We start from the raw sequence: 12,025 nt of genomic DNA, 5'->3' as shown, positions 1-12,025 counted from the left end.
TAAGCATGTTGATGCCCTGTGAAGCAAAGACAGTAAACATATTTGACCCCAAATTCAACCCCCTCATAAAATGAACAAGCAGCACAATGACCTATTTAACCTTTATTGGTCATTTTTTTTTACATTCAATAGCTTTTACATCAAATAGCTTTAGTTCAAGTCACATAATTGGGGAGACAGGCAATAAATACACAGATATGAAGACACTGAACATCAGGCTACAGTACAAGTAAAAGCTCTGCCTTTACTTTGCGTCATTATGGCATATTTACATGAGTCCATGACTTGGTCATGTGTAAGAAGGTCTTGACTGACAGGGCATGGAAGCAACTTCCAAGACAGTTTGAGCTTTCTGATACATTGCAAAAGTAAGAGACCACCCTTTCATGTATTTGATTTTCAGTCAAACTAGCCATTAAATACAAGTTATTCAAATAATAGTGTTCCCTAAGGAATCACTGACACATGTTCCTTTTTAAAGAGACACTAACATTCACACAAGCAACTACACAAATTCACCTCAGCTGCCTTACAAATTTCTTTCTTAAAGCAAGGAGCCCAGAGCCCTCAACATCACGTAATGTGTTTGGGATTACTAGTATTGTGAGAAGCAGAAATGCAACCAACTTTTAAAACTGAACTTTGGAGGTGTGGAAAAATATCCCTGCAGACACTATATAATGAAGAATTTATGTTATATTTAGTTGTTGAGGCTTCTGTGTCATTTTTTGTTACACTATTTTCCTTTTTTGCTTCTTTCCTGACACTAAAAAATGAACAACTTGTACTTCATGGCCATTTGGACTGGAAATATATTAAATGAAAGGGTGGTCTCAGATTTTTGCATATTACTGTACCTAAGTGCATGGTTTAATAATGTTACAATGGATATTTTGTTAACCAGAATGTTTGCACTCTTAGCTACTTTGACCTTTTTTTAACATGTCTCAAATCCACTAAATTCTTCTTTTGCAATGAAGTGTCTGCATCTAGCATGTATGGAAAATAACTGAGCCTTTTTAAGGCAGGCATCTTTGCCCCCAAGCCGTGACCATCATAAAGGTGGTTCCTAACAGCTCTTGAAATCACCCACCAACTATAGTGTAGTTGGCGAGCATTATGAATCCTGATCCATGATCTCAAAACCATTCACATTTCAGCAGGAGCATGTTGGCCTCACTGGTAAAGGCAATCATTGTGATGAGACACCAACAGGAGACCAAACTATTGGCACAGCTTGCATTACCAGCTTCTGTATATTCCTCCCTCACTTGACATGTTCTCTAAAGGTCCATAGCAGGTACACTGTGAGACACTACAGAGCTCAGTCAGGAGGAGAACATTCCAGATGCTCTTTCCACTTTTTCTGTCCTTCTTTTCTTCTCCATTTGGAATAAACTCTCCTCTCTGGAATTCCTTTAGATCCGTTTGACGGCATTTTTCTCAGAGCTCTGGAAGGAGCTGATCTCCCAGCGGCGGAAGGTGCTTCCCCTCGTGTCCATGCGGCCGGTTGTTAGCCTGTAAATCTTCCTGAGCACGGCTCGTCGCAGCAGGATATAAACCCAGGGGTCCAGGATCTGGTTGCAGGAGGCCAGGCGCACCCCCATCACCATCAACTTCTTGTAGGGCTTGTCATCTGTCTCGGAGCCGCTATAGGAGTGTCTGACTGACATCAGGCCGAAGATCTGCAGGAAAAGGGAAAATAGTTGTGCTCATTAAGTCACGGTGCTTGTTGCGTAGTTTCTAAAGATTAATTACATAACATACAGAATGTGTTTTAATCAGGTTTTAGGATTGTCCTTTTAAAGCAATGGTCCAGCCACAAAATTCAATTTACACAATTTTCCTAAATGTAGTCAATCAGCCAAATCATGCTTGGTGTCTGAGTTTGCTTCTTTAGTTTTGCACTTTAGTTGAAGTTAAGTGGCTAATGTTACTCACAAGTAATAAAAGCTATGTTTCAGGCCAATTCTGAAGAAGAACGATTTAATTACTCAAATAAATGCTTGGGGTAGGCAGTCAGACAGTAATTCTAAATTTCTACCATGTACTCAAAGAACAATGTATATTTATAGCATTTCAGAATCAGAATCACTTTATTTCACCTGCTATGTTGCCCATACAAGGTGTGTTTTGCTTTTGTTTTGGTGAGTGCACACATGTATGACACGTAACATGAACAGACCAGACAAGCATACAGACTAATAACAAGTATTTAAATAAGAGACAAATAAAATAAAAATAGAGTAACTTAGTATAAACTTGAGACTATAATAACCATTTTTCCATGTAACACTGACAACACACAGTAACTGTAAGAACTGAAGACCTTCTGAGTTTCAGAACAGAAGTACATTTCAATAAATTCAAGCTGACACTTTACGATCTAAACAGACTTCCATGGAACAGGTTTTCGTCCCTTACTGTAAGTCTAACCTCACATACTACATATGCAGTAATAAATCACAATAAGACATTCTCTAAAACTTCTGCTAAACTTGGCAATAGAACCAAGCACCCTAAAAATAACTGAATATTAGTCATTGTTTCAGTTTTAGCCTTTGATTTATGGAGGGCTATAAATAGTGCATTCCATTCAGCCTTATATCTGTTGCATCAAAACCAAGCATTCTAGCCACATCAGAACCAACAGGAAAAAGACCATTTAAAAAATTACTGAAATTTCTGTCCACTGTCTTGTGAGTGGTCCGGCAAATCACTGGAATGTACACACGCTGATGCACCGCAGGTATTCTCACAGTGCACTGTGATCACTGGCAAGGACCACATAGCAAAATGTCTCCATTCATCACTGTTGATAATTATAATCATATTAATGGAAAAGTCTTATTTAGTAAACATAGCTCTGGCAGAAAATCAGTAGTATTCATCTTATCAAGATGTGAATAGTGCTTGCTTGTTTCTAACTACTTATATAGGAAAGATTGCCAATTCAAAATATAACCTAAATTTTTTCTATTTTAGCCTATTTGAGTTGGACAATGACACTTTCAGACAGAGGGCTTTAATCATTCAAAAAAAGCTGCGTTCACATTCTTACAAAAAAGATTCTTTCAGAATTCAGAACAGAGCTGTGCATCCGATGGAGCGCTTCCAAACCACTTAGCAGTAATAACACCCAAGTCCTATCATCTCTTTCCTAGAACTCATTCTCTTTACGATGTGGATTACTGAGTCGCGGTTTGTTGGAAATGTCACATTGTGAAATCCTTCTCAGTTCAGATATCCAGTCGTGTTCACTTGTCACTAAAACTTTTAAGACAATTCAGTACAAAATTAAAGAGGAATTCCGCCAATGTTCTGCATAATTAAATGACCACCTCATATAAAGTTGTTACACAAAATGGTTACAAATATGCTAAAAAAAACCTTCAGATTTATCATTACTTACCTTTATCAATATTATTAGGGATGCACAATCGTAATTGTCAGATTTTTGCTCCAAATGCAAAATCAGCAATTGGCCAATTTTTTGTTTCATTTTGGCAAATCTCAGTTGCGCTTTTGTAATGTAAATAATGTGACACAGCTGCATACACTGTGCTGTATTTGAATGCTGCTGCTACACACTGAAATGTTTTAGCACAATTATGCCAGACACATTGTGCTAAATAGACAGTTGTCACTTACTTTCAATGTAGAACATTTGATTCATGCTATTTGAACAGGAAACTGATTTAAAATTGAAAATAAAAAAAAAGGATAATAGAAAAATAAAGAAATTGGAATTGGAAACGCCATAAAACATTACATATGAACATGTGCAGGGTAATTTTGGATAGTAAATAAAATGTTTACATTTGTGTTGTAGGCATCACGACCCCTGGTTCCCATCACCACCACTGTAAGTTTTTCCATAATGCACCATTTCACATCAAAGCACTCTAAATGACTTTGCTTACATCGCAGTGACTAGATTATTGCAGAGATCTTGGAGAAAAATGGTGGAATTCCACTTTAAATTTATGAAATGTATACAAAGAAAATTCAGAGCTGTTATAATCTCACTTCATAGAAAGCTGTGAGTTTGTTTTGTGTGTTTGTGTATTTTGGCAGAATAAAACCAAATGGCATAATATGCGAAGGTATTGCCATGATTACAGAGGAAATAGCAGCTTTTGATCTTATCCATGAATGTCTTACATGCATTTTCTGATTGGTGGTATTTTGAATGCTGGGCTGAGTTTGTACATTGATTGTACTGTGATTATCAGACGATTATAATACAATAGTTTGTGCATTGATTGTACTGTCTTTGCTCTGACTCACCAGCAGGGGGCTCCAGCAAATGCAGGACGTGACCATGATCCCCACCAACTGCGCCACCATCTCGATGTCATGCGATTTTGCTATGCGGCGTGGGCACTTTCTCCTCCGCAGTCTGGCCAGCACCAGGGTCATCCCACTGATCGTGTTGCACACTAATGACACAGCCAGCGAGGCAAGCCCCAGCCCAGAGAACAGCAGCACGAAGGCCACATCAGTGTCTTTTGTTTTCTCAAGCACTCTAATGAAGCACCAGGTCCATGGGTACTGATAGGTGTATTCTCCAAGCCCGATGACGGGAGACAAGGCCACAAGAAGCGCTACCAACCAGATCAACGCCACAGCCACTTTAGTACGAGTAGTAGAGACAAGTCGGGCATGGAGGAGTGGCCGAGTCACTCCCAGGCATCGCTCGGCTGCCATGGCGCAGCCCAGGAAGAGCGGGCACAGGCCGAAGAACACCATGCTGCCACCCAGAAACAGGCAAGTGGCATCTGTGTCAGGGGGCGAGTTCAGATTGGCATGGTTTGAGTAGAGGTGCAGCACCAGGGCGCCAGGGATGATGTGGCCTGCAAAGTCCGTTGCCACCAGGGAGCTGGCGAAGAGCAGGAACGTGGCCTTGGAACGCCGTCGAAGACGGGCGTAGGCCTTGGCCAGAATGAAGAGCGCAATAATGTTAGACAGGACGCCTAGGGTCATGGAGAGTCCAGCAGATGTTGGGTCATTGGAATTGAGATTGGTCATAACAGAACTCACTGTTCGGTTGTCCTTATTGCCCATGGCTGCCACCTCGACTGTCCCAGGGGTCTGGTTGGAGATGGGTGCTATGGCAGCCAGAGCTGAGGTGTTGCAGTGCTGGATAGATAACATCTCCAGACTGGGGGTGCAGGGGCAGTCTTCACAGAAATACAGGGCTAGAAGGAGTAGAAAGAGAGGTATAAGAACAGTGAGTTGGTGTTTCATTATAGTACACACTTAAAAAAGGTTTTATTAGTGAAGGCAGCAGATACATCTAGAACCATGACAACATCTGAATGTTTAAATGTTTCTTTACATGATTAAATAGAAAAGTTATATAGTTGTTTAAAGAACATTTTAAAAATGATTCTCTGCAACACAGACTTCCACTTCCACCCTTTTTGCTCAGAGTTAGGTGATTAGATTAGCTTAACACACAAATTTCTCGACATGGCGTAAAGCTGCTGTCCGAACAAAACCTCGTACCTCAAAAAAGGTAACTTTACAGAACAAGGAAAAACATTCTTAACCTTGAATAGAAGTAAATGGAGAAATATTTTTTCCCAAGTCATTTTGGGCCATTTCTGTTGGTCCGTTCAGCATAAAATTGTAACACAACATAAAGGACAACTACCTGTTTCAGGTTATGTCAACAAATGAAAAATGACAAAAATGGAGATACGAGGTTTTGTCCTGACAACAACGTTATACTGATAATACTTAATATCATTGTTGAATTCTAAGTAGATTTAAAATGTAATTTGCAAAAATATTATTTTAGCTGAGCATTTTGTCACTTTTGCTTAGACATAACATTTAAATATGTTTCATCCTCCCAGCTGTCCACTATTTATTGTTTAGTCTATGCCTAGCAATTGTATAGTGTTTTGTCTAGCTTATTGTCTGTATTTATCTCACTTATTATCTGTTTGCACTGTTGTCTGCTGCTGCTCTGTAGGAACTGTACTTCATTCCTCACTCAGCTCATCTGTGGTGAGAAAGAATTTGACTTCAAGTTGTCGAATAAGTTGTTGATAATAGCCTTTTAAAAATGTATCTATATATAACATCCCAAATGTTGATCATGTGGGATTAACTTCATTGCTATAAATAATTTCTGATCATTTGAAGATTCCATAATTGCTACGCAAACCACTTAAATATAGCAATTTGTGCATTACACATTCCATTCACGCCCCATCATTAAGACCTATTGAGAATATTAGAAAACTGGATATATTAAAAAGGACAGAGTGTATTTTTCTTCTTCATAAATAAAGAAGAATAATGCATCTAAAAAGCCCTAATTTAAGCCCTAAAGTGTACACTCCTTTCTTGTATAAAACTCTTTTATATTTTGTTTTGCATCTAACTAATGTGACATGAGTCAAAAATGCTGAACAAGTCTGAACACCTCTTGATGTCTGGCAGCGGAGAACACCCTGGACTCTCAGAAAACATCTTTCATAATTACAGAGCTAAAGGCTTCTTATGGCTGTGCAAACAGATGTCTGTATTTTGATATCTTGGTTACTACCAGCAGCCCACTGAGCACACTTAGGAGCTTTATGCAGCATTTCATACAGCAGCTAAACGTACACTGGATAGCAACGGGCAATTAAGTCAAACTAATCAAATCACTTCGGTTTTGAACAGAGCTGGTTTATTGATGGTCGTCATAAGTCATATACGATCAAACATCTCATCTGAAGTACACACTTAAAAAGACAGTTCTTCAAGGGTTCTTCAGTAAAGGCAGTGGTTCTCTTTAGAACCATGAGTTCTATATAGAACCATTACATGCTTGAATGGTTCTTTGCCTGGTGAAATGGTTCATCAGATTGATGGAGAATGTGCTGTATATGGTTCTATATAGCACTAAAAAGGCTTCTTCTATTGTTAATAAAAAGCTTGTGACAATAGAAGAACCCTTTTTGGTGCTATCTAGAACCTACGACACATTCTCCATCAATCTGAAGAAGCAGTTCACCATGGAAAGAACCATTTAACCATACAAATTGATGTATATAGAACTAATGGTTGTGAATAGAGCCATTGTCTTTACTAAAGAACCCTTGAAGAACCATCTTTTCTAAGCGTGTAAGCAATGAAACCAAACAAAGAAAATCCTCTATTAATTAATATTAATCTGAGCTGTAGTAATAATAATATATAATAATAAATAACAAACTGCCTTTAGCTCACCATTTGAGAGATTCCCCGGTTATGTCATGGCCGATATGGAAAAAAAAACAATAAAGAAGCGAAAGTAGTAAATCCAACATGCAGTTTTCTTTAACCCATTTGCCCACTTTCTAGAGAAAACCGTATTCCCTTAAGAAAAAATCGTGCTCTCGTCTTTGAAATGTTCCTCATTTTGTGGTCAGGCCGGCAGACGTTTATTAGTTTAGTGACCAGTCTTTCGGTCTCGCCTCTTTTAGCTCTCTGTGCTGCTCTTCTAAGAGAACTTCAGTCTAAGCTTCACTTTTATCCAAAGGAGGAGGTGTTTATTTCGCACCCGTATTCCGACAAGCCCCGCCCCCAGCGCTGGGACTGGCGAGTAATTTACAAGTGAGTACGAAACAGTAGCCAATCGTAGCCAGGGGGGCGGGGCTTGTCGGAATACGGGTGGAGGGTGAGATCGGAAGAACATAACGCGTTCAGCTCATACTGCGGCTGCCACGTTCCAAAATACAGCAAATAAAAAGGTGGATCTATGCCTAATTTTACGACAACACCTACTACAAAATCTGCTCTGGTGAAATAGATTTCACTTCACTAGCAGTGATTAAAGAATCATTTCCCCATATCATTTGCACTCATACTGAATGAGCTGTGCTCTGCAGCTGGGAGGGATCTCTATCAGGGTAAACTGCCTATGACTAAACTGGGAGAAAATGTGTTGTTAAGGGGAGGGAGGACAATTTTTTATTCACTGTAATTGTTCCTCCAGTTTCAACACAATAGAGATCACATTGTGATGAATGCAAACCAGATCCGTTCTCTTTGCCTTTAAAAACATTCTGTGGGTGGACCACTTGTAGCCACATCTGCATGGGAGGTTTGAGCTCAGCTTTTGGACTTGATTCTCACTGCATGAAAAAGGGGCCTATGACGGGGTCATAACATCCCCTTTTACTTGTTAGACTTCTGTTTTCATAATGTTGCACTGCAAAGCAATTGATACAGACAGCAGCAGAAAAATGTATATCCAATAACAGCAACGGCATTAACACAAAATTAAAAAATGTGGCAGAACTATAAAATTTATAACTAAAGTAGGGCTGCCACTATCGATTATATGAGTAATCGAATAATCTAGTGATTATTTCGGAGATTAATCAAGTAATCTTTTTTCTTAAATGCCAAACACTTAAATTATATAATCTTCATTTTATGAGTAGCCTGAGTATCACCACTATGACAACGCTAATTATCACTAGGAGCATTTCAATTTTATGTTAATGCCAAGTTAGCAGTGTTTTACAGTTAAGTCTCACATACAATTTAATGAGGACATTTGAAGCTTGCAACAGACATTTAAGAGTCATATTCTTTACTTTGTAGGCCTACATTGCGGTTTTACAGTTCCTTCACTAAAGCCTAACTCTGAATATTAGTGAAGTAGCCTGTTCAGCCTAGACATACTTACACAAAACCTTTTCACTTCATATTTTTTCTTTATATGTTTAATTCTTACACAAGCAATTGGTAGCAGCATACATTTATTTTCACATACATGAAATTTGTAACTATAGACATAATATTTGTGCATCAGCGAGAACCTGTTGGTGTGGGTTTCCTCTCTTACAGTGAAAAACACAAAAGTGATATGATTACTAACGGCCTTCCTTTTGGGGAGCGTACAGTCTGTTAGACATGGCCTTATAAGGACTAGCCGACAACATGTTATTTACTCAAATTACAAACTAATCACTAAGCTGTTTCATTGAGAACATACATTTTTTACTTTAATTTTTAATTAATTTTATTTTCATTTTAATTAATCATTTTTTTTTGATTGAGTGATCATGAATGACAGCTAAACAAGATTACTATCCAAATTAGAGTCGCTGTGCTCTACAGAATATGCAATATTAGCAGTGTACCACAGATTAAAGCAATATTCTGTCATCTAAACATAATATTTTCCTGACACTGCTATCCAAAGCCAAACTCAAACACTCAGACATGTACGGCCACGTTTGTACGTCTAATGTACAGTCATGCATTTCTCTCCCTCCCTGTTCAAACAGAGCTCCCTTTCATGCAAGCTGGAGAAAGTCAAAGCCTCGTTTAAATCCAGATCATCCCTTCTTTTCATTTAATGTCTACAAACCTATGAAATTAGAGCTGAGAAGGCTTCATTTCTACTTGAACGAGACCGATGATATTAGAGCTAGGAAAGCTTAATTTCTACTTGAATGAGGGCCTAATGGGCTGATAGGAGGAATATGGCTCACTGCGTTGAGAAGACAGGCAGGAGAACTAAAGCCAAGCGCTGGAGACAGGTGTGTCCGCAGTGTTTGCACACGCTAATCAAGTCCCAGGCCTGAACAGTCCACCAGGGTATGAAAGAGACCTGGAGGTGAGCTAAAATCAACATCTTCCAGACAACCTGTGGTGATAGGAAGAAAGAGAGAGCAATTAATAAGGAAGAGAGAGTGAGGAGACTGGACTGTTCTTCATGTTTTTAACTCACGAAACATGACTGCAAAAGCAACCGTTTGTCCCGACATCATGTGCGCTCACCAGGCATGGAAATTTCTGTTTGCACAGCTACAGCAACATTTTCAGACAGGGCCCGCATATCCAAAGTGGAGCAGCTTATGCGAAACCAGAGCGCAAAGAAAACATGTCATTTCGGTTTTTAAAGCTACAGGCCAAATAAACCCAACATGACACTAATTGTTGAAGAGCACGGCAGTAGTCCGTATTTACACCAGTTTAATCAGGTTAACATTATGATTGGCTTTTTTTTTTCCCCACCAGAAATTTCTGGAATCTTTGACTGGTGCAAATATGAATCCATTAACTCCAATAACACACACTTATTTTAAGCCACCCACTTAAAGCCAAATCAGATAGGGAGAAAAAGATGGATTGCAGATGTTGAGATTGCGTACCACTTCATAAACCCCGCTCTCAACAAAAAGCCCCAAAATTCCAAAATCACACTCCAGCAACACGGTTGGTGTTGTTTGAGTGTTTGTGCTGGACACCAAAGGCGAGAGACAGGTTTTTAAACATGGTGCTCTCAGACAGACCTCTGCAACTGACCCAGTACTCTGTCAACGAAGAACAAAGAGAACAAAAATCATAACTCTTGGCTCTTCCGAAAATTTTCCATTCTAGTTCCTCCGAGGGCATTCCACACCAGTCCATATCTCACCATAATTTGCAATCGAAAAACCTCAGCTGTTTGGTCCCCTTCACCCTGAGCTCCTCCAAACCCATTTCTTTGTCTCCAACCCCTACATTTTTTCTCCCGAACCCTGGATCCCAGGAGCCAAGGCTTTGAAATGTAGCACTGCTGCTGTGTCATATCTACCCCGAGACACTTTCTGCTGTTCAAGCCTCCAGAAGTAGCCTCGAGCAGATTCCCCCCAGAGCTTTTCAAATACCATTTTGACAGTGCAAGGCGCTTGAGCATGACATGAACACTAATAAGTTATTATTCATGAAGCTGTGGAGTACGTTCTCTGCTTTGACCAGCTTAAATGGACCTGGCTACAAAATACGTAACAGTCGTCTGAGGAATCTTTGATTTGGTATATTTAACATGTAACTGTTGGGAATCTGGGTGGTATGAGACGTTTCTGTACTGCTGTAGTGCTTCATCTAAGACTGTGATGAAAGTCTGTTATATTTAAACTCATGTACTGTAGAAGATAGAGGATACTTTATATTCTTACTCAAGTATCCATGAAAAGCCCTATAAATTCCTATCTCTACTACCCATTTCTTGTGATGACGTGTTCACAACCCCCACAGCCACCCCATCTCCTCCCTGTTCCTCAGTTCTCTCCAGTCCAAGTTCTCAGAGTTCACTTCTCACCCTCAGTCACAAAGTCCCTGCTCATACTACCACCATGCCGTGATAATGGGATCACATTTTACATCACTCTGTTTCTCAAATTGAGTGCAAATAGTCATATACATATATATGAATACACAATTTCCTTTTTTCCAAGGAAAATAGTACAAAGACAACATATCAAATGTTGAAACTGAGAAATTGTTTTGTTTTTGAAAAATATATTCCCATTTTTAATTTGATGCCAACAACACGTTCCAAAAAAGTTGGGGTGTGGGCATGTTTACCACTGTGTTTCAACACCTCTTCTTTTAACAACACTCTGTAAGTGACTCTGTAAGCGTTTGGGAACTGAGGAGACCAATTGCTGTAGTTTTGAAAGTGAAATGTTTTCTCATTCTTGTTTGATGTAGGATTTCAGCAAGTCAACAGTTCAGGGTCTCCTTTATTATTTTTCATGTCATACCGCACCAAATGTTTTCAGTGGCTGACAGGTCTGGACTGCAGGCAGGTCAGTTTAGCACCCAGACTGCTTTACTACAGAGCCATGCTGTTGTAATACGTGCAGGATGTGGTTTGCCACTTCCTTGAAAAAGACGTTGGCTGGATGGCAGCATAGACGTAGTAGTTGCAACATTCTATTATTTCTTAATATTCAGCTATATTAATGTTAATGTTTGGTTGTTGCCTTAGAATTTATTGCTTGAAATATTGTGTATGTGGTGCTATGCATGCGCAAAGTGACTCAGGAAGGTGTTAGGCATGCTGTGGCGAGAGAAAGCTATATACATGTATAACTGACACAACTGCTGATGTACTTCCGGAACTCTCTGCTTGCTAAATTTTATGTAAATGAGCTGAGTGGCCACCAATCAGACATGTGGTGCCGTAACCAATTGAACCAACGCCCACAGTCACAAGCTGAGAAGATAAAAACTCGCTGCAATGAAAAGGCAGCCATAA

At 39.4% G+C, this 12,025-nt stretch overlaps 1 protein-coding gene across 1 annotated transcript; it reads right to left on the bottom strand.

Annotated features, from left to right (window-relative positions):
* Positions 1–748: 748 nt before the first annotated feature.
* ptger1b (prostaglandin E receptor 1b (subtype EP1)) lies at positions 749–7,483 on the bottom strand. Its single transcript, XM_036590404.1, has 3 exons — positions 7,231–7,483; positions 4,291–5,201; positions 749–1,685 (listed from the first exon to the last, which is right to left on the bottom strand). The coding sequence occupies exons 2-3, from the start codon at positions 5,155–5,157 to the stop codon at positions 1,419–1,421; spliced, it is 1,134 nt and encodes a 377-aa protein (XP_036446297.1). The 5' UTR covers positions 5,158–5,201; positions 7,231–7,483; the 3' UTR covers positions 749–1,418.
* Positions 7,484–12,025: the final 4,542 nt, after the last annotated feature.

This window comes from Colossoma macropomum, unplaced genomic scaffold (assembly GCF_904425465.1).
Source record: "Colossoma macropomum unplaced genomic scaffold, Colossoma_macropomum, whole genome shotgun sequence".
Classification (NCBI taxonomy): domain Eukaryota; kingdom Metazoa; phylum Chordata; class Actinopteri; order Characiformes; family Serrasalmidae; genus Colossoma; species Colossoma macropomum.
Note: the sequence above shows the minus strand (reverse complement) of the source record. Positions and strands in the feature narration are given on the sequence as shown.